The sequence below is a fragment of the Meleagris gallopavo genome, chromosome Z (genome assembly GCF_905368555.1).
Source record: "Meleagris gallopavo chromosome Z, MGAL_WU_HG_1.1, whole genome shotgun sequence".
NCBI lineage: Eukaryota > Metazoa > Chordata > Aves > Galliformes > Phasianidae > Meleagris > Meleagris gallopavo.
The window spans coordinates 54,776,590-54,799,865 of NC_139435.1; the positions used below are offsets into that span (position 1 = coordinate 54,776,590).

General features: G+C 37.2%; 1 protein-coding gene across 3 annotated transcripts in view; it reads left to right on the top strand.

Annotated features, from left to right (window-relative positions):
- KCMF1 (potassium channel modulatory factor 1) overlaps positions 1 to 23,276 on the top strand; it is a 50,532-nt gene that overhangs the window by 14,917 nt on the left and 12,339 nt on the right. For 2 of the 3 annotated variants that reach the window (XM_085213806.1, XM_085213807.1), the window contains exons 2-3: positions 9,017 to 9,184; positions 20,145 to 20,284. In XM_085213806.1, coding sequence (XP_085069932.1) covers positions 9,017 to 9,184; positions 20,145 to 20,284 — 308 coding nt within the window. Of the gene's footprint in view, positions 1 to 4,889; positions 4,910 to 9,016; positions 9,185 to 20,144; positions 20,285 to 23,276 lie in introns of those variants that run through there. The other variant, XM_085213808.1, reaches the window with a different exon arrangement.

Genomic DNA, 23,276 nt, shown 5'->3' on the forward strand with positions numbered 1-23,276 from the left:
TTAAATGTCTAGATGTGTTGATTGTAATACTTCCATCTGTGAAGATACTTCACTTACTGTTATATAAAAGTTTGGAAGTTCATGGTAGTGTTAGTTAAGACATCTTTGTTCTGCAGGAGGCCAGGAGTTAAAACCGTAACCTGTTTTTTTTTGTGTGTGTGAATTCAAAGGACAATATATAAAGTCCCTGATCAGGATATGAAGCAGACAAAGCCTGAAGTGTCAGTCACTGTTTAATAGGATTTTTTTCAGTCATTCTTTTTGCTTTTTTTTTTTACTAACGTGTTTCTGAGAAAGTGGTTTGTCTTTAGTGGTGTTGTCAGTAACTTGTAAAAATAATAAAACAAAAATTAGAGGCCATAGCAAATGTTACTGCAGGATCTTTCAAGATAGATTCCACGGTAATATTTTGCTAGTCAAAATAAAGCATTCTTTAGACAAGATGGACTAATTTAAAAATGTTTTTAACTGATGTCCTGCAGCTGCTTTCTCATCTTACCAGAAGGAGTTGCCCAGAACTCCCACAAGATTGTTAAAATTCATCCATGCTTGTTTTTCACATTTCGGTACAGGAGTTGCAGTGTTTTATCTGTCTTTTTTCTCTAAAATGTAAGTAATGTGGTTGTTATCTCTTTAAGGAGGATGGGGACAGATTCCTCCTGGCTTGTCAGGAATGTTGTTGCTTTGGAGTATAGACTAACATATTGATTCTTGTAAAATGTTGTCTTCATAAATTCAGGGTCTTCAGCAGCCTGTAGAGAATTTCAGCTTTATGTGCATGGTGTCCTACTGATGTATATGAAGAGATAAAAGAATCTGCAGGGTTGTATGTAAAATGTTTAGAAAGGACATTGTTGCTCTCATTGAGGAGAGAGAATATATGATTGGTGTTGCCAAGAACTGATTAAGGTTGTGTGTGCGCGCCTGTGCAGAATATATTTTGGCTTACTTCAGGGCAGAATACAGGAGTAATAGTTAAATTTCATCTTGGAGAATTATTTGTATTATATTGCCTTTTTCAGCAGTGATTTTGTAGTAGGATAGGTGAACTATGGAACTAATATGGTTTATCATTTGTTTTGGACAATGTTCAGTAAATTCATATTGTTTTTCTATTAGGTAAAAGTGATATTTAAAATAAAAAAGTTGTGTGCCAAGATCTTACTAGCTGGCTAGTAGTACTCTGTGGTTCTAAGAAAGCAACTTCCCCCTTTCAGTCAGTTTCAGCTAGGATAGTTAGTGAAACCAGTGTTTCAAGGCTTCTCTTTTAAAATGTTGCCTGTTGTTTGCTTGCTTTAGTGCTTTAATGGTGGCTAAACTGTTCTTGGACCTCCTGGTGTTGGTTGTAGCGTGATACCACCTACTGGACACTATGATTGGTACGTGAGAGGTACATAGAACCTGCCCGTGAGAGTATTAAATCCTGAAAGTAGAACCAAATCAGATTTTTTTTTAAATTAAGATACTAAATGCTAGTGAAGTATTTGTATTTCTTCAAGTGTAATTTGAGGAGTAATAGAAGTTCAACAAGATCGAGTCCTGGGTCCTACGCTTTATCTGCAACAATCGTAGGCAATGCTACAGGCTTGTGGCAGAGTGACTGTGCAGAGGAAGCAAACCTGGGGGATATTGGTTGATGCTTGACTGACCATGAGCCAGCGGTGTGCTCAGGTGGCCAAGAAGGCCAGTGGCATTCTGGCTTGTATCAGAAATAGCGCAGCCAGCAGGAGTGGGGAAGTGATTGTCACTCCATATTCAGCACTGGTGAGGCCTCATCTTGAGTGATGTGTTCTGTTTTGGGCCCCTCACTACAAGAGAGACACTGAGGCCCTGGAGCATGTTCAGAGAAGGGCAGCAAAGCTGTGAGGGGTCTGGAGCACAGGCCTTATGGAGAATGGCTGAAGGACCTGGGATTTTTTAGTCTGGAGCGGAGGAGGCTCAGGGGTGACCTTATTGCTCTCTGCAACTGCATAAAGGGAGGTTGTGGTGAAGTGGGAGTCTTCTCCCATGTAACTTGCAATGGGATGAGAAGGAATGGCCTAAAGTTGTGCCAGTGGAGATTCAGGTTGGATGTTAGGAAATACTTCTCAGAAAGAATGGTCAAGTGCTGGAATGGGAGGTGGTGGAGTCACCTCGTCCCTGGAGGTGTTCAAGAAATATTTAGATGTTGCACTGCAGAATGTGGTTTGTCTAGTGGAAAATACTGGTGATAGGTGGACAGTTGGACTGGATGATCTTAGAGGTCTTTTCCAACCCTGGTGATTCTATGAAAAACAGCCTTCACTGTTGCATTTAGATATGGTGGTCTCCCTTTCAAAGTTGTGTTTTTTATGGTGCTTTAAGGAAATGCATATGATTGTGATTATTACTTTGTTCTTTGTCTGGTTTTAATATTGCATTATTAAAACATTTTGTGAGATAGGAACAAGTTGACTGACTTAGAACATTTGGAAAATTTCAAATGAGGACAAAGCACTGTGAAGTTCAGTAGTACAATTTTCTCATCCCTTACACACAAGACTTAATTTTAATTACCTGGCCAAATACTAGTTTGTAGTTACTAGTTGTAGTCTGTGACTGTTCCCTGATTGCCTTACTGCACTTTTCTGAAGTGAAAGTAGATCTATATGTGGAGGAAGTCATGTTAAGGTTCTTGTTTTGTAAGAAGTTAAAGGCATGATGAAACAATAAGCTAGCTCCAAGGGGAAAAAATGGCAGTTTCATTGTAAAGGCATATAGGTGATAGCTGATGCTATGGGCTTCTGCATTTGCTACCTATATAATCCTATATAATGTTGGGCACTTAGAGAATCAATAAGAGGCAATTACTAAATGACTTAACTTTCTGTGTGTAAGTTCTACAATGCAGAGTATGATAGCCTTAACAGAAAAACTTCCTTTGGCAGCTTTCTTACATGGATTAGGAACAAGGTGAAAGCTGCATGGTCATCACTACTGTCTTTGGACCAGCTCTAGGCAATTCCCAGATGCAGTGGAAGTGAGCTTCATGAAACTTGTCAAGGATGGGGAAATGACAAGATGTAGGGGACTCTTCTTTCCACTCTAGACCATAGAGAGGAAGGAGAAGTGCTGTTCAGAAAACAAAGGCCTTCTTGACCTTCTGGTCTGACATAGGCCTGATTTCCTTTCTTTCTTCCCCTTTCTTTCCAACTGCAAATCTGCATAATCTCCTAGCAACTAAAGTTGTATGAGATTTGTTTGGAGATGTTGCTGCGCATTGAGTCTGTTACTCACAGGCTATATGAGGGGGTGGAGCATTTTCCGTACTTCAAGGAGGGATATAGTGTGTGAATTCTCTGTACAGTACTTGGAGTTGCAGGAGTGATGGAGTATGCTAAGTGTGGTAGGTCTCAATGTTTGCTTTTACAGTCTGTTTTAGTAAACAGACTATGTGAGATGAAGTAAGAATCAGACTTCTGTGGCTTTGCTAAACTTCTGGTGAGGTATCCACAGAAACAACAAAAGTTTATATTCCTAGAAATTAACCTCTCAAATTTATCAGCAGTTACTGCACTAAGACATAGGTACTAAAATGAGGAATGGTTGGCATAGTATTTTCAATGTTATCAAATGGCTTCTATATTCCTATCTTTAGTCCTGGAAGCAACGAAACAAACTGGGTTGAGTTTATTGTGTTAAGGTCAGAGGATGACTTGTGGCATGTAGACTGCAAACAAGGTGGTTACTATCAAGAAAACTTAATAAAAACAAGCCCACTGAAAGAACATCTTACACTGAAAACCATCAGGTGCATGTTAAAAGAGCTATTACTTGTAATCTTCAGAACATAAAAGTGAAATGCAGTGCACAGATTGGAGCCATAAAGACAGCACAGCTGTATTTTCTTTTTCAATTGCATTGAGGTTAGAATTTTTGAAAGATAGTTGAGAAAATAACAGGCCTTGAGCTTTGTCTGGTGAAATTTTGAAATTTTGGAGTACTAGTGTAGTTCTGTCAGCCCTTCAAGAAGGGCAAACCTCAGTGCTCCATGTAAAGTAAGAAGTAGTGCTTAAGTAGCTGCATTTCCATTTTGGAGGTGAAATCACTAACAGGCTAACTTTATGTTGGGTGCTTAAAGAATTCAGTGGTCCTCTTTTTTTGAATGTTTCATAATGATTGGTGGATGATATTTTCAGAGATTTCCAAAAATTAAGTGACTCATCCGAAGTACTGCTATTTTACGTTGCTTGAGACAGGAACATGTTCCAGTATGTCTGTGTGGGGAACCTTTGGCTGTATGTTCTTCATAAGCAAAAATAAATCAAACGTAATAAATAAACCATTTCTAAGTTCTCCTTCAGGCTTCGCCTAATGATGCATAGCTTTTGCCTTGGTGATGTGTTGAGAAGTCTAAGTAATGAGCTCAGATTCTTCTCAAAGACAGGTTGTTAGTGAAATGCAGAAGTGGTGCATCTGACAACATACTCCTGAACTTTTCCATCTTAGAAGAGATTTCAAATGTAATCTGTGTATTCTGTGGGGATTCCCTTCGTACTGCTGCTTTGCAAGTAGTGTCTGTTGAAATTGACCACATTTTAGCTCCCCTTTGAAGGGATAATTTATATACTCTTTATTAAGCAACAGTTACCTCTTCCTCATTAAAATCTTATCCATCCTGAGCAGGAAGCAGGCTTAGTGTTCCAAAAGGAAGGTGTACTGAAGACCAATTTTCTGAGTTTTTTTGCCATATTTGCTTTCAGATGAGATGTCTTAAGGTTCTGGTATCTAAACTAGGTTTTAAGTGTGTGTGAAGCTACCTTTTAAATGCTCTTGGCAAATGCAGTTTCTTTTTCATTTTTTGAGGAGAATCTCAAGGTTCTGTTCTTGCTTTGTTGGGTGGTGAGTGGAGCTCAGCTTCTGTGCTTTCCTGTGTGAAGTACTGAAACAGGTAATGCCACTGTTGCTTCACTTATCAATATTACAATGGTTTTTAAGATTGTTGCATTTAGACTATAAAGTCATTGATACTTCTGGGGTCTCCTGGTTGGTCTAAACAGTGTTGCGTGTTCTGTATGGGCAGTTTCTCCGATTGTTTTTATCTGGAACAGTTTAGTGGACAACAAGAATAATATTAAATGCCCATAGTATCTGGGGAGGACAAATAAGAGAAGGAGTGTAGCCCTTTGCTGTGTTACAAATGAGTGTCTGTCCAAGGCAGTAAATAACATTGGTTTCCAGTGTTCAGAAAGTAATAGTTGATGCTACACTTCAGCTTTGCTTGTGATTGTAAAACAAGCTAATCCCAACATGCGCAGCATCCCCAGATCTCTTCAGCATTATTCTGTTACATAATGACACCCTGTTAAATGTAGGAAAGGTTGCTTTGGTTTTCATTAATTCCTAGCAATATCGATATTTTGGCATAAGAGAAAATGATTTTTTGGCCATCAGAATGAATGGGAACAGTGTTTGTTTCAGAATGTGTTACTACTCAGCATGTAATGGATAAAATGGTTTTGTGACAGTATTGTCCCTGAGGTAATTGGCTCTGATTAGGTGAAGATGAGAAACAATTTGGCATAAAATTAAGAATTTTTATTAAAGGAGAAAAACAGTATTAGTGAAATTTTCGCACATTTCCAGGTTGTTTTCGCTCAAAATGTGTAGTTGCAGCTATACATTGCAATGGAGTGTTGCTGAAGAAGCCATCAGAATTAAAGGCAAAATGAAGCAAGCCTCTTTAAGTTTTAGCGCAATGCTACCCCCTTGTGGAACAGTGTTTCTTTCAAATCTTCATTAGTGGGCAGGAAATTTTTCATTAATAGTATGTGATAGATGTTATGGAGTATGAGTACTTGTGTTCCAGCAGCAGTGTAGAAGACTTGAGGAAGCCAAGATGATTATCTGTGGTAATTAACTGAAAATTCAAAGGGAATCTTTCTTGCTCATTCCAAATGGTTGTGTTAGAGAAGCTGAATCTAAAGTTCTCATTGAATAGCAATTCAGTCCAGGTTAAGAAGATTTCATTCAAGGATTTTTCTAAGTCTTTATTAGCATTTTATGCAAGTCAGAATTGCATCCTGACTGTCTAAACCTTTGTCACACATTGTTTTGACTTTTCTTTTGAGTGTGAAGTCAGAAACAAAAGCAAACACACGGTGAACCCTTCTGTAGCATTTTTTTCTTTAAACTTGTGATTAATATGTGTGCATCCATTCTAATCTGACAGTCTTGAGCCAGTAATATGCCTGCTGAATTTGCAGTGTAAGATTAATTCAGGGAAATGTTAGAGCATAGGTATATGGTGAACTATATGATACGATACGTTAGCAGGAGTATTTTTGAGTGTTCGGGGGTTTTACAGAGAAAGGAACTTTGGTAATTTCAGTTGTAAATAAGATGTTGTAAAGAAAAATGATAAACTATCAGAGCTTTCATAAGGAAATGAAAGTGTTTACTACAGAAGAAAGAATAGGGTCAGAGGAGATTATTGGGCTGAGTATTTCAGTTTCTGGATTGCAATTGAGATGGATGGGTGAGTTTTTGGCAGTCAAAGCTTCCAAAGAGCAACAGGAAAAACTGCAACAGACCTGAGTTTTGGTGAAACTGTTTTGGAAAGTGAAGAAAAAGAGTAACTGATGGAATATCTTTAAAATAAAATAAAAATCTAATGAGAGATCTAGGAATTTAAACACAGGTTTTGTTCCTACTCTAAGGGCTTTAATTTGATTGTGTGGATTTTTTTTACTTATTTCCTTTAGGAATGTTTTTCTTTGCCGCACAAAAAGGTGTAAAACTGGCATGGTACATCCAGTGCTATCAGACCCCTTTTGGAAGGGGAGAATGTGGTAGTTTAGAGTTGGATGTCAAACTGCTAGCTATGAGAGACATAGAATGCTGCTTTCTGTTTACCTTTATTGTTCTTTCAATCTATCCTCATCAGCAATGGCTACAGTTAGCACTAATGTCTTTTTTTTCTGTTCAGCTGAGGTCCAGTACTTTCCAATACAGTATTGATTGTAGGAGGCAAAATTGAGTCTGTTGTTTGAAAACCTCGTTGCTTGTTTTAAATACAAACAGTATACTGCGATTCACATTTATGGTAGAATTTTTCTATAGAAAAATTAATAATTACACAGTATTTTGGGCAGGAAAGGGGGAGACTTGTACTTCAGAATGACATGAAGTATTGTTATGAAGAAAAAGTGTAAGGGAAAAATTAAAAAAAACCAAAAAAACCAAAAAAACACGTTTTTCCTAAAATAGGAACTATCTGGATGTTTGAGAGAACATGTGACAGGAGGAGTTTGGCAGTTGCAAAGAAGCTGACATCTGCAATAAATCAACTATTTTGAGTTTGAGGCAAAAAAGTGGGGAAAGTATGACTTACTGGAAAATCATGGTTTAACACCTCGTTTGGAAAGTTGTTAGCTTTTGCCACAGACTCTGTGTTAAATTAACCTGCTTATTTCTGTATGGTGCTAACTTGTTGACGGACTACTATAGGTACTTAGTAGCTAGTAGGCAACAAAGACTCACAGAGCTTGTCAGTAGCTGCTAAGTGTTTTGTATATTGGTAAAATTTGAATGCTGCATATATAAAATTTTGTAGATCTGAATATGAAAAAGGAAACAGTGTAAAACACTGAAATTTTACAGTTAATGAGCAGATGTCCTCAGAAATGAGGTTGCTCTCAGTGTGCAAATAATAGATTGTTGCATTCTTTAATGGAAGGAAATTTGGAGAAAAGGGGGTCAAGGGGAGAGATTATAAAGCTTGCAGTGTTAACAGCGACATTCTGAAAATATAGTTTCTGGCTGTTAACAAAGACATTGTTGAAGCAGCTTCTTCTGAAAAACTCATGTTGAGTTACGCGCAAGCTGGATACTCTGTAAGGCAACTGAAGACATAGCTTCAAGTATTCATACTGATGCACAGCGCTTAGGTGCTGGAAATGAGGTAGTGCCTTAATGTAGTACTGTAAGTGGAGAAACTGAAGGAAAAAAAGAATAAAATAATGTCTATTATTCATCAAGAAGTGCAATTGGAATTGTTTTGATCAAGTAGATAAAAAAAAAAGCATGATTGTTGCATTCACGTACTGAACGTATTAAAGCTTTTGTTCACATGTTACAGACTAACACAACAACAAAAAAAAGCACAGTTAATGAGCTGATGCAGGCTGTTTTTGTAATTAACACCTGTCATCTATCAACTAGATTAAAAAAAAGTGGGAGACTAGAAAAACATCACTGTGGTCTCTTCTTCAGAGCTACAAGTAGCAGATCTTAGCTGATGGTAAAAGAGATGTGCGTGAGAACTTTGCCCATAGTGTGTGCACTGATCTTTTTTTTTTTTTTTTTTTTTTGTGGAGGCCTTTAATTTACAGATTAAATTTAATTTAACAGATTGAAAACCACAGAAAAAAAGAAACCTTAGAAGCCATGAGTCTTACTCTGACACTGATAATATGACTGCCTCAGACTGTGAAGACTGAGCTCCAGAGGGAAGTATGATGTAGACATCTGGTGTAGCCTAACTTCAAACAAAAACAAACCAACCAAACAAATGAAAACCTCCCATCTTTTCTGTTACTTTAAGTAGGAAAAGGCCTTGCTTTGTAACCTACACAAAATGTCAGGAGTGATTATGGTGCTTTTAAGAAGGAAAGTATTAGAATATGTGAAAGTAAAGGCAGATGGGCTGTAATGGATTTTTGTCAGTGGTGTGTTGTTTGTTTTTTTTTTTTCCCCCCCTTGGTCAACCAGTGTGCTGTTCTTTAAGAGTGAGACTCCTAAGTGAATGGTTGAAATACCAGTCCTACTATCAAATAAATCTGCCTGCAGGAAGCTGTGTCTTATCGTTTGTCCCTACTTTACTTCCAGAATTCAAGATCTTTGTTTTCAAGAGCAGGATGCAAATATATGTTAAAATTCACATGTGTAGATGTAAGCTACATTTTTCAGAGATGAGTACTTTATTTTTTTGGTTGAGTAGAATTGAAACACATCTGCTTCATGAAAAAATGTTTGCTATTCTTTTATTTGTTTACAGGTGTCAGCTGTGATGCATGTTTAAAAGGAAATTTTCGAGGTCGACGATTCAAGTGCTTAATTTGCTACGATTACGATCTGTGTGCAACTTGTTATGAAAGTGGTGCAACAACAACGAGGCATACAACTGACCACCCGATGCAGTGCATACTAACAAGAGTAGATTTTGGTAAGCAGTAACTTGAAAGTCAAATCATGTCTTGCCCTATTGTGTTAGTAAACATAATATGGATTTTTCATGTTTCTACTTTACTTAAATGCTTTTTCTTCTACTAGCACATTTAAAATAAGAGCACCTTCAAGTTTTCTAAAAAAAAAAAACAAGATTCTTGCATGTAAAATATCTTAGTTTTAGTCTCCAGCAGATTTTCAGACTATAAAGTATATTTGATAATAGTGACTACTGCTGGCTTCCTATTCAAAAAGTGGAGCATTCTTCCTAATTTAATGTGTTTTACTTGCAAGTAACACAGAGTGGAAGCTGAGAAATCCTGTTAAGATTCCAGAGAAATGTTATTCTCTGCTCGTTTATATGGGTTTGTTGGTGCAGAAAAGTAATGACTGGCTGTGCTGAATGTAAAGGACTAGGAATGGGAAGTAATATGTAATTATTTGGGGATTTGTTTTAAGTTCCACTAATTGCAAAATTATTTCTGATAGCAAAACCACACCAGTATTTAAAAACACATTTGTCACATATAACTCAAGTAAGCAGAAGAATGTGTGACAGCAAGGCTGAAACTCAGGAGGTACTTCTGAATGAAACCTCTACTCTCAAATGTTGGTGATGTGGTATGTGAGATAAATATTTATTCTAAACCCAGAGTGCTCATATTTTAATATTTTTTTGCTAAACCAGCTGTATGGTTTTTCATGTTGAGCTCTTCAAATATGATTTCTTAAAAACTGTATAGGATCACTTCAAAGCTAAGGCTTTATGAATTGTAGGTTTCTTTACGTTTTTGATAATAATGGAAGTAAAATCTATTTCTTCATTGATTCAAATATTATAGAACAGCTGGATATGGGAATATACAGTTGCTTTTTTCAAAACAACTTTCGCTTTCTCCTAATTCTCAGGTCTCTGCTTGTCCTGACACTGCATTGTCTTGACTTCAGAAATCCAGGCCTTGGGATTTCAGGGTTTGGAAAATAAAGTATTTAATTAATTAATCAGAAATGCATGCAATTATTTTAGCTTCTCAGACTTTTTATGAGACTGTGTGTTTTCTCAGACTTTTTTTGGTCCTAGTAATTAGTTAAAAGTCTCTGTGTGACTGTATGTTAATTTAGAGATCTGGTCACTATTAGAAAAGTACAGTTCTGACTGATTTGCCTTCCAGCAATTGCTATTACTGTGTTTTACACATGGGCTAATATTACAGCATTGCCATGAACACTACATGTTCATAATGCGCAGGGAAAAGAGGGCTGAAACTTGTTTGCTGTAGAGCCTTAAGTTAATATTAAATACCAAAACTTTGAATGTACTGCAGTGAAGAAACCTTCTAAACACTTGCCTCTTAAATAAAATAAAATAAAATAAAATTTAAAAAATTGCCTGTCATGAAACTGTAACAATGTCTAGAAGATAGATTTTGTTTCTTGCAGCTTGCGTTGTTCTGTCTTGAAAGTCCTTGATGAACAAATGTGTCCTGTGGTTTAATGTATTTTGTTTGTGTCTAATGTGAAGAATTCAGGAAAGTAATAGAAGGTTACAGAGAAGTGGTATGTAGTGGGATTCTCAGGGCTACTCTTCCTTCGTTTAGTGTTTGTGCTACTATGACCTCTTGAAATAGTAAGAGCAAGTAAATGAATTTTGGAAATTTTACATGGCTTGATTTCTGAGCATCGTTATGGTAAATAAGTTTGTACATTTTGATACATTACCAAAATACAGTCCCATGAACAGTGAAGAATATGGAGCTGTGTTAGCTGTTTTCATAAAGGATTTTGAGAACAGATGTCAGGATTGCTGGAAAAATCAATTTTTGGTATATTTACAATTCTATTTTCAGTTGACATGAATTACCAGATTTTGAAATGGAATATTTAGAGTTGTAATCAGACATTGAACTCTTCACTAGACTTCTGTTTAAAAAAGAAAAAACAAACAAAAAACCTCTCTTACCAGAAAGAAATATCTGTCACTTCACAGCCCCTCCTTATTTGTGTCATGGTGTTTTGACTCTACAAAGTCTGTGAGGAACTGTTTACAAGTATGAAGTACAGGAAATGCGGCAGTTAGAGGTTGAACCTTCTCACCAGTATTCCATTACTTCTTATTGCCATGTGGCAGATGGCAGCAGGGGGGCAGTCTGACAGAATGGCAGCTGACATGGAAGTCCAAATGAAGCAAAGCTGTGTCACTGAATTCTTCCTTGTGGAAACTGTGGCACTCACTGACGTTCACTGATGGAGGCCACGCAGTGGATGTGAGCGCAGTGAGGAGTGGGAGGTATGTTTCAGTAGTGGTCACTTCCACTGGTGCAGATTTTTCCAAGTGTGGCACACAGGCTCTTGTTCATCACTCATCTTCATAGCTAATGGTGGTCACCATGTTGAAAAATAGTATTTTGTAGCTGAGAATGTGCTCTATCAAACTGTGTTACTGTACTCTTTGCATCTGTTGTAGTTTTCATGGAAATAAATAAGCATTACTTTTGGTGCCAGAAAGTTGGGCTCCCACAGCCTGTATGCAGACAACTGTAGAATTTACTTTTGTATACTGTTTTTAAAGCTGTGAACAAGGTTCAGGCTTACAGTGGATGGTTAATCATGTAGACCAATTCTAAATATCTGGGATTGCTTCACTATAGAGGAAAATGACATTGTTTACCTTCTGGTAAATTTTGAGGCTTTGTAGGCACAGTAATAAAGCTGCAAAGTGTATTCCAGAAGATGGATTTCTCCAGGTGTTCTCAGTGAGCTTCAGTTGTCATTGTGTTTTTTTGTTTTACTTCCCTGGGGACTTAAAACTAGTATAGGAGCACATGTAAGATCACTGAAAATGAGTAAGAAGGCCTGGCGATTTCTGGCAACCTGTCTTGAACCATCCTATTGGCATATCTGTCTTTCAGAAGTTGGGAGTATGGGATAGTATTAATTTGGAAGGTGGGTGAGGTTTTTCAGTCTTTACAGAGACACTGTTAATAAGATGCTTCATTCTTTAACAAACGGAGGTTAAAATAATCTCATAATGTGGATAGAGTTTAAAATACATATCATATTAAGCTTCACTTCTAAAGCATAAAATAAATTCACGTATTTGTGAGAGGTCAAAGAGTAGAACTTGCAGTAGGTTTGTGTTTTAAGAACAGGTTTGCCAGATACTGTTGGTCATTGCAGTGATGGTACTGATTAGGGCAATGTAGAAGTTCAGAGCGAATATCATGGTTTTCTTTTTCCTGAAAAAGAATTTTAATCTGTTAGAATGCTTTATGATTTATGTGTGTTACCATACATGTGTCCACGTTAACCACACTGTTGTAAAGGCAAGGTAATACAAATTGTTAATAGAAACCCCTACCAGAATCCTTTTATATTACTTTTATTAAAGTACTGTATAGTACTGTATAAACATTTATTCAATTTCTACTTCTGGTGCTTATGTCACAAAGGCCTTGACATCTTTTGTGGCTGCATCTGGGGCAAAATGAGCTTTTTAAATGAGGAGACCCTTAATAATGTGCAATGTGAGCTCTGACTGGATTAACTGGAATTAGCCTTGAGGTTTCTGTGGTTTTCAACTGCTAGAACAAGATCTATCTAGTAAACACATGTTTTGCTAAGTCACAGAATTGTGGAAGAGTCAAGTTTTTTTGGGAAGGGACTCTAGATATCATCTGATGGAATCTTCTGTTGGCAGTGGGGTCTTGAATGCCCTGTCCCGCCAAGCCTAGAATGTTTTCCTAATATGAATTTTTACCACTTCCAGACAACCTTTTCCAACACTTGCTGCTCACTTTGTAAGTTGGTGGGCATTTTCTTCTTGTTTTGTTTTTCCCCTTTTATCCATGTGGAGCTTCCTCCTGAAGCATCTCATCCCTGCAGGCTCTTACTCTGTCAAGAGAGTGACTGTTTCCTCTAGAACTACCTTCTGGTCACTCCAAAAGTAATGCCTCCTATTTATTTCCATGGAAACTACAACAGATACAAAGAGCACAATAACACTGTTTAATAGAGGACATTCTCAGCATAAAATACTATTTTTCAACATAGTCACCACTATTAGCTATGAAAATTAGTGATGAACAAGGGCCTGCATGCCATACTCACAAAAATTTGCAGCAGTGGAGATGACCTGCTGTCACCGCTGCTAAAACATACCACCTACTGCCTCATTATGCTCATATCCATTGTTTGGTCTCTGTAGATGTTAAGCAGGCATTTATGAATGTCAGTGCCTTTTTTTCCTTCTGGAAGAATTCAGTGACATGTCTTTCCTTCATCTGCATTTGCATGTCACATGCCATTCTGTCAGACTGCCCTTCTCCGAGCAAATTCTCAACTATAAAGTGCTCATTCATTACAATCATCACTGTTATTCGTGCAATGAAAAGGAGCCTGCAGGCCACACTTGTAAACATCCGCATCAGTAGAGATAACCTACTGCAATCACTTCTGAAATGCACCACCCACCACCTCTTTGTGCTTATGTCCATTGTTGGTCTTCATGTATGTTCATCAAGTCAGCTGAATGAATGTCAGCTGGTGCCTATTTTTGTACATGGAGGAAATACCGTTAGGTAACTCTGCTTCATATTCACTTCTATGTCAGACTGCCCCTCTGCTACCATCTACGTCAGCGACAAAATGTAATGGTGATATTTGGTAAGGTTCAACCTCTGCTGCTGTACCACCATCATCTGCCTTTGATGTCATGGCCCAACATAATAAAATAGGAGGCATTTCTTTCAGTGTAGCCTTCATGGAAGACTGAGATTAGATATCCTTTGAGTCTTCTCTGGGGTTGATGAACCTCATTCCTTCCATGTTTTCTTATGTCCAGCCCTCTATCCATTTTGCTGAACACATGCACATGCAAGCATGCATTCCCACTGCCCTGTTCAAAACTTCATAATATTTTTGTTGTCTGTCTTGATTTGGAGATTGTGAAGCTGGATCCTCTGTATCTGTTGCGACCTAACATGTGCCTAGTAAAGTGGGATAATCAACAACCCTTGATTTGATTGCTATTCTTACTGATGCAGCCTAGGTCATGGAAGGAAGAATTATCAGGTGTTTTTAGGTTTTGCTTCAGTTAGCATTTTCTTCTAGCAAGTGTAGTTATAAATGGGAGAGTTCTAACAAGCTGAGTGGAGATCTTACCAGTTGGAAGTAGATCCCTCCAACCTGTAGAGAAGAACAGCATCTATGATTTCCAGAATATTGGAATCTGGATGACTAGTGAAGCTTTATGGCTGCATCATTTCGTCATAGCATCAATCAGAGCTAATTTTGGTTGGAAAGAACTAATGTGGGTCTCTGGTCCAACCTTCTGGTATAAGAAGTCTATAGACTGGGAGAAGAGTTCATTGAAAGCCACCCTGCTGAGAAAGATTTGGATTTCCTGGTAGATGAAAAATTTGATATAAGCCAGAGTGTGCACTTGCAGCCTGGAAGGCCACTTGATTCTGGGGCGCATCAAAAGAGAGGCAGCAGCAGGAAGAGGAAGGGAATTGTCCGTGTGTACTTTGTCCTCTGTGAGGCCCCATCTGGAGTTCTGCATTCCCAGAGTTCCCAGCTCAGGAAAGATATAGAGCTGTTGGAATGGGTCCATAAGAGACTACAAAGATTATAAGAAGACTGGAGCACATCTCCTGTGAAAACGGAGTGGGAGCTGGGCTTGTTCAGTCTGGAGAACAGAAGGCTGTGGAGTGTCCTCATAGCAGCCTTCCCATACTTAAAAGGAGCTAATAAGCAGGTGGGAAATCAACTTTTTATATGGGTGAATAGTGATAGGACAAGGGAGAAAGTTTTAAATTAGAAGAGGAGAGATTTAGATCAGGTGTTAAGGGTAAATCTTTCAGGGTGGTGAGGCAGTGGCATGGGCTGCCCAGAGAAGCCCATCCCTGGGGGGTGCTCAGGGCCAGGTTGGATCGGGCCCTGTGCAGCCTGAGGTGGTGGGGGGCAGCCCAGCCCACGTATGGGTTTGGGACTGGATGGGCTTAAGGTCCCTTCCCACTCAAACTACTTTATTATTCCACGATTCTGTTAGCAGGGTTGACTCTGAGGTCAGACCAATTTAATCAGATCCTAGCCCAGTCCTCTGCCTCCAAGGATGGAGATGATTCAAAGCTATGTTAGAGAAGATTCAGATTAGACATTAAGAAAACACTGTTGATAGTTTGACACTAGAACAGACTTCTTAGATTCTTCTATAAACTTAGTTCTGTTCCTCTCTGTATAAGAGTCATTTGGAAGATGTTCACAGTGATATGTTTTTGACTCTGCCAAAGTAGTCTGACATTTGGACTCTGTGATGTTTGTAGTTTCCTGACAACTCAATTTAATGGATTCTGTTCTTTGATAACTTGTTCCACTGCTTTCACCGCTGGGTGATGGGGAAACATTTTTCTGATAACCTGTTGTCCTTCAGTAGTGTTCCACATTGAAGAACAATCTAGTTTAGTCCCCTTTGTCCCATCTTTGTTGGTGTGGAGACAGCAAGTGCCGCAAAGCTATCTCTGCTCCAGGCCAAACTAGCCTTGGCTTGCTGCTTTTCCTCACAGGGCAGTGCTTCAGACCTCACATAATGGCCTTTTGCTGAGCTCATGTTAGTTTTTTGATACCTTTCCTCCACCAGGAGGCCACAGATAGGACACAGAGCCTGGATGAGACCTGCATAGATAGAATGGAGCCCCTGCCCTGCTCACAGCTCCCCAGTACATGGCTGGCCCTGCCCAGCTCTCCTCTGCCAAGGCGGAGCGCCTGCTCCCAGACCTGCCCTGGCAGCATGTCAATCGCTGCCTGCTCAGAGTAGGCTGAGCAGAATTTGTTAAGATAGTGTAAGTCCCTTCCTTGATGTATAGAGTGTTCCTAAAAATTTTTTCTTCATGTCTGTAGCAAAGCATTAGACGAGCTTTAGATTGGTTTGGTTCAGAAAACACGCAGCAAAACAGAGCAAACAGCAATTTTTAGACTAATGTTTTGAATAATATGATTGCTTAATGAATGGTACAGAAACAGTCTAATTACTTTTAATATGTTCTGTTAATTTTCTTGATACACTGTCAAAAAATATTTCAAGTAAATACACTGCAATTTAAGACCAATATTTTTACTTATATGTATACACCAAATTGAAATGAAGTTGTTCATATAAAAAAATTAAGATTAAAGCATGTATCCTTGTAAAGGAATATATTAAAAGCAAGTACAAGCTGTTGTGAAACATAGTCTTGCATCATCTATATCAAAGTCAGATTTTATCTGAGGGACCTTATTGTAGTTCTGTTTCATTACTAGCCTCCTGCCAAGTTACTGAGTGTACTAGTTAAAGATTTGTGTTAAATGCAAGTGGTCTGTAACTATAGATGGATGATAACACAGAGCTGCTCATTTTTTGCTTGAGTTTTCACATAAAATCAATTTTCTTCAAGAGGAGCTATAATTTTTAAACTTGTTGAGCTTGAAGTCTTACCTTCATTAACTGTGGTTGTCATCTTTTTAAACAATATTTCAATCCTCTTACTCTTTTCATGTTCTTCCCCTAACTGATCAGCAGAGGGGTATAAACCTTCTCCTTTAGGAATGATTTCATCTGTTGGTTTTGTTGTTTTTTTTTTTTTTTTTTTTTTTAACTGAGCAGCCTTACCTGCCTTTCTAGCTCTCCTGAGAAGAGGTTCAGAGAAGTTTGAAGAGTTTTGTCCTCGACTTTTTTATAGAAAGGTACTTGGAAACCATCAAAATGCATTATCTGAAAGATTTCTTTGTGGCCACAAGGAATGATAATTGGTAATGGGCCTATTGCATTAGAAGAGCAATTTCCTCATTTATCCCCAGACTGCTTCTAATCATAATAGCACTTAATCATCATTCTGTTTTCATATAAATTTTAGCTATAGTTTAAAAAAAAAAATTCTGTATTTTAGGTTAAAAAAATGCAGAAGCTTGCTTGTAAACAGTGGAAGGAGATTGAAGTTAAGGAGGAAAAAAAATGCAGATAAGAACTTCTGAAGGGAAAAAAAAGTTATGTTTGCCAGTTACTGCTTTTGTTTCTTATAAGTACTTTTTGAAGTATTTTCTTGCAGATGAAAGCCATACTTGTTTGGCATGTATATTATACATGACTTATAAAAAGGATGTGGAAAGATGTGGGAGAACATAACAGAGCGTAATCAGGAAGCTGAAAGGAACTCAAACTTTTAATTTTTTAGGTTTTTTGTAATTAATAAATGACTCACTTGAAATTCTCTAAAGCCAGAAAGACAGAGTTTGGCAGCACTTGTGAAACCTCTCTTCTCCATCATAGTGTATAATGTTGGGAGTGTATAATGCTGGGAGTCTTGACATCTGTACTGAGCTAACAGCTTATGTAAGAAAGAGATATTTACCTGCATGCTAATCTATTTACCACTGTCTTTAGATTGTTAATGGTTCCATGTTGTTTAGTCCTTTACTTGAAAATATGTAGAGACTTTTAGGCCACCTAATAATGTCAAGGAATTTTTTGTAGATATGGAAGCTGCTTTGATACATAAGTCTTCTAAACAATAATATTTGCTCCTTTTTGTTAGCTTGCCATCTTTAGTTGTTGTCTTCTTACATCCAAACCGATAAAAAGGTGCCAGTATTTGAAAATTTACAGGAATAAGACTCCTTGGCCAAGAAGGATCCTTAGAGGAAGAGAGCCTTGGTGCTCCTGTATGTGTTTGCTGCAGAAAAAAATCTCAATTTTCCAATCATTATGTTAATATTTAATCATCATGATGAGGGTCCTAATACTTTAGGGAAATCAAAGGATCAACTGAATGAGCAGTCATTAGTTTCTAGAGTGTGTGTTTGGCATTTTTGCTGTTCACACAGGTATACGGATTTCTTTGCAGAAGTTATTGCTGAATTACTTTAAGAGAACAGCATAGTGTTTTCATATGAAGAGATTAAATAGAGTTAAATTTGGAATTCTTCATAACTATCTTAAGATCAGTACACACAGTGACAACTTGTGTAATCAGCCTCTCTACTTAGAATTTGTCCAAATAAAGTTTTATGAAGGATTCTTTCATCAGTTGTAACCGAAGCTTTTTGTATTTATCTTAGTCAACAGTCATCTTTGAATCTTTTCCTTTTGAATATATTTTTCTGTAAGTGTATTTGTTCCCCTTTGCATATACTTGATGCAGCCAGAGGCAATTTAGCAACTTTTCAGAACTTTCTATAAAAACCTTGTTCTTTCTTTGTTTGAAATGATGTATATTGAAATCCTTTATCTTTGATTAAGCTGCAGCATATTGGCAATTTTTTTTATACCTCCATTCTTGTTTTTAGCAACATCAGAATAGGAGTCTGAATGTGACACTAGGGGAAAATTTCTTAAGAGTTCTCAATAAAATTTATTTACTGGAGTGGCAGTGGGGACTCCACCCCTCATTCTCTGAATTATTCCAGAGAACATTATCTACCACGCCTCAGTCTTGAAACTGCTTATCATGTGACTTTTTATTGCATATTCTGTAAACATGGTTGATTCATCATTTAGGAAGGGAACTTTTTGCTTTGGATAGTTGGACATAAGTTTCTCCATTTGTACTTAAGAATAACTTAACCTAGGTCTAGCACGGTATCAAACTGTGATGCTTAATTTGTTCGGCCACTTAAAAAAATGTGTGTTCGTTAGGAAATGTTTTGGTATAGCTGCCTATCTGCTTGGTATACTTAACATACCTGTTGAAAAGGCATCTTTAATTTCTTACTCTCCAGCTCTCAAAGTCTCTGGAAGCCCTTTTTCAGAGCAAGGGAAAGAGAGACTTACTGAACATAACCTCTGTTCTGTGATGTGTTCTATCTGCAGAGCTTTGTTCATTCGCTATCTTTAACTCTGTGCTGGTGTGTTATTAATACATATTTTCCTGTGTTGGTTTTGGAGTGTTAGCCCTCGTAATTTAGGTAATGTCTGTTAATATAATAGACTGTGTAGGTACATGTATTTCTAGCTTCAGCATTCTGTATGGCTACAAAAAAAGAAATGCTTATCTTCCTCGTCATTTCCTAAAAGCAGGCCATCAGCAGAAGATGAAATAAACCTTGGGAAGTGGTAACTTCTGTTTCCAGAAGGAAATATTCCTAATACATTAGATTGATATTATCTTGGGATGCAGGACATGTTCTTTTAGCTCTACAGATTTAGCCTTTTTTAAATTTATAGAGCAATATTTATAATTCACTGAAAATATCTTCCACTTATTTATGATTGAATCCTAGGAAAATATTAGTAAATAAATCTTAAACAAATTGCTCAAGAAAGGTGTGTTTTTTAATCTCGATGTGGATGTGAAGTTTGTTCATGTTTCCTGTAAAATATGTAACTTCTGACAGAAAGAGAGAGGAAAAGCATTATTTATTGCATAATTTGTTACGTTGTCCTGATAGATATGAAGAGCTGTTAAGTTAGCCATTCAAAAGTACGTGGTTTCGTCAGTGCTTGACTTCAACCCATACTACTAAAACCAGCATGTAGCAGTTAGATTTCTTTCTTGCATGATAAACAATTGCTTAGTTATGGCACAAATACTGATTATGGAATCAGAGGACTTCTGAATTTAAATCTTGACTTGTGATTTAAGAATGCTATAGTGATGTTGTACCAAGGACAGCAAGGGTGATAGAAAAGTGAAGAATTGGCAACGGCAGCAGCCAGGACTCTTTGCTTCGACTGACTACTAGGAAATTGTATGTTTGCTAATGACAATGAACTAATGAACTGTATTCTGACTTTTTTGTCATCAGTAATTGAAGGCGTCTTGAATGTCAGCATATGGCCTTTGTGAAGAATAAAAATGGCAATTTCAGTTAAATTCCAGGTTGTCAGTGGTACTACACTCAAGTACATAAAGAAATGTTACATGAACAAAGTAAATGACTGTAATGCTTTGAAGTAACTTGTGTTTAAACACTCTGTGTTCCAGATTTGTACTATGGTGGAGAAGCTTTCTCTGTAGAGCAGCCACAGTCTTTCACTTGTCCTTATTGTGGAAAAATGGGTCATACAGAAACAACTCTTCAAGAACACGTTACTTCTGAGCATGCGGAAACATCAACAGAAGTGGTAAGAAGCATCAGAACTCTTTTAGTTGTGGTGAAAATTAATTAAAAAGAATATTCAGGAAAATGGGTAAAAAGTCTTTCTTGAAGCATGAGTCTTTTAAACGCTTTTGAAGAAGTCACACTTCATGATATCAGATTTTTTGGGGAGGGAGGGGAGTATTCTCAAATAATGAGCTTCTTTTTTACTTTTATAGTTGCTGCTTTGTTAGTCTGATGTAAAGGTTGCTATGTTTGGGAGCTTATGCTGTAAGACAACATTTAAAGCATTCTTGTGGCTGTTCTTCCTTTTTTCAACCAGCGTGCAATTGCTAAGTGAGTTTACAGTGTTGGGTAAGACCATAGCTGTGGCAGTCTTTTGTTACTGTAATTACATTCTGCATGCAGCAGAAGCTGTAATTCTTCTGTGACTTGTTCTTGAGGCAGCAGGAGGGGAAGGGACGTGTTCTCCATCTCTTAACTGGTAGAACAGTTGACACCATTGAAAACACACTTCTTTAAAGTTCCTTTTTGGGTGTTTAGTTGTATTAGTTCCTACTTGCCTGACTGCCTTTCAGAAGGCTAACAGAATGACTTCCAAAGTACTCTTGTCCAGTTGACTTTTTTCACAGATTCCTAAAAATACTTGTTTGTTTGAAGTGGATTACTCATTTGTAAAACATTGTGAATTACTCATAGGGTTCTCTGTTCTGATCTTCTGGTTATTTGTTTACTTTTCACGGAATTCTTTTGAAGAAGATGAACCTTTCTTTCAAGCCTGTTAAGGATCTTGAATGAAGGTGTGCTAGGGAAGGTATCTTGATAGTTTTGAAGCTCTAATCTTTGTTGAAAAGATAAGTGAAACAGTTTACTTCTGTCAGCGACACTGCAAGATTATAAGTTGCCTTACTGATACACTTGGAATTTTAATAATATAGATTTTTTTCTTAAATGCTTCGCCTTTCAAATATACCATCAATTGGAGATTCACGTTAGGGTGACTTCTTTCATGGCTTAGTGTTGCAGTTCTGATTTGCACCACTTGATGTCAGTGGTATTTTCGTAACACAGTATTCACGTTCTAGGTTTTTTAATTTGGCATGTCCTTCTTTGCAGCTGCAGCTTCTAGAATTCAGTATTTAAAGCCTAAATTTGTGAGCCTAAAACGCCTGCTACCCTGCTGATTTCTGAAAAAGTTTTGTGTGTTAAAATGGGCGTTTGATTTTTGTGATTCAGCCTGCAAAAACAAAATTTTTGTCTTGATTCAAATAATAATAGAAGGTAATCCTTTCAATCCTTTAATATGATTGCGTATGTTTGTGCCAAGTTGCTTCTGAAAGTTCAGTGTGCAGATAATGTAAGGCTACTTGGTTGCTTGATAGTGAAAGATGACAACATGACTAATGAAGGAAAGATAATCAAACTGTGTTATTCTGGGCATTCAGACAACTGTTTTTGCTTATGTCTTGACCTTTTAGTACTTGCAGTAGGTCTTGCTGTTGATAGGTGGACTGTACCTGAAATCTTTAGGCAAGTATCCAGAGATGGACTGTTTTTTATTTTGCTTGTGATCACTCTTTACTCCTTACCTATCTTTCTAAAAGAATAAGTCAAAGAATTCTGATCCACTGGAGGAGGAGGAAAAAGCACCGTTAATATTTCTGACAAGTTGAATTTCAACATTTTTGTATTTGGACTGTTGAAGATAAGAGGATGATTTTGCTCAGTATTTGGCAGTGGTAAATATAGCAATATTAGGTACTTGTGAACAGGATGAGTTTGACAGTATTCTCTTGAAGAGTAGTTTAATGATGGGTACTTGAATCAAAAAAATTGTACTTATGTCTGTGGGAGAAGTTGAAAGGTTCAGATTGACTAAGGTCCCTAAGGTTGCATGCTTAAAAAAAAAAAAAAAAAAAAATTGGCAGTATTGGTGAAAAATAAAGTCTCGGTAATTACCAGTCCAAGAGCAAGGATAAGTTTTATAGGCAAGTGCCAAGGAATATGTATATCAGAGTAATTGTTCTGTTGGTGCTGGGTTTCAGTTCAGCCTAACATACTGAGTATGATGCAGCATTCAGCTAGAAGTCTGCTAGTGTTGTAAGCAAACTCAAGATTTTGGAAACAGTTGAATGTCATATTAGAATCTCATTTCAGAAGAAAGATAGATTTTCTACTTTATGTTACTCTTCATCAGATTTGTCACATTTAGCAAGGCAGTAACTAAGCTTATGCCATGAGCTTTGGAGGCCTAAGTTATAAATATATTGCTGATTAGAGCTTTTATTGCAGTAGTGAAACCTTTCAGATTATCTTCTGCTTCGTTCTTGAAGATTTCGGTGTCTTCCATTTAGTGACAGGATTTCTGTAAGATCAGCGTAGTTTTATGCCTTACGTGTAAATAAGGAGGTAGTAATAGTAGAACAACATTTCTAGAAGGTAGTGGATATTAGGATTAATTCCTAATTGCTATAGGATTTGAAAGTCATCTTTTGGACGTCATTCAGAGCAATATCATGACTTTATTTAAAAATAAAAAATAAAAAAACAGACAGCCAGATGCATTAAGAATGCAATTTTAAACCCATTATCCTGACTTGTATTCTTCTGCAATGAAAACTAAACAAGTTCTATTAGCAACAATTTTCAGCTGTTTCACACTTAGTCAATGATGCTTCTGACTTCATAGTAACGTGGGTGTTTTGCCAAAGCTAATGCCTAACTAAATTTCTGTTTGTATCTAACAATGCTTTAGTGTATTTTTGTAGTGAGAGAGTTCTTGTACAAAATTTCATGTTTGGAATTAGGTTTAGGATACTAAGTTCCCTTGAACATTTCATTGTTCTCCAGAACTTTTTGTTATCTGATGTTTTTTTGAGGAGTCCCTTTTTTCAGGGAAATATCTGTTGTTCGTGAAGACTTCATCCTATTACACGTGAGGAACTTTGTATTGCTTTTTAATTTCTATTTTCATGATTATTCCCTTTTTCCATGTTGGTAGGTAGCTTGAAAAAAAA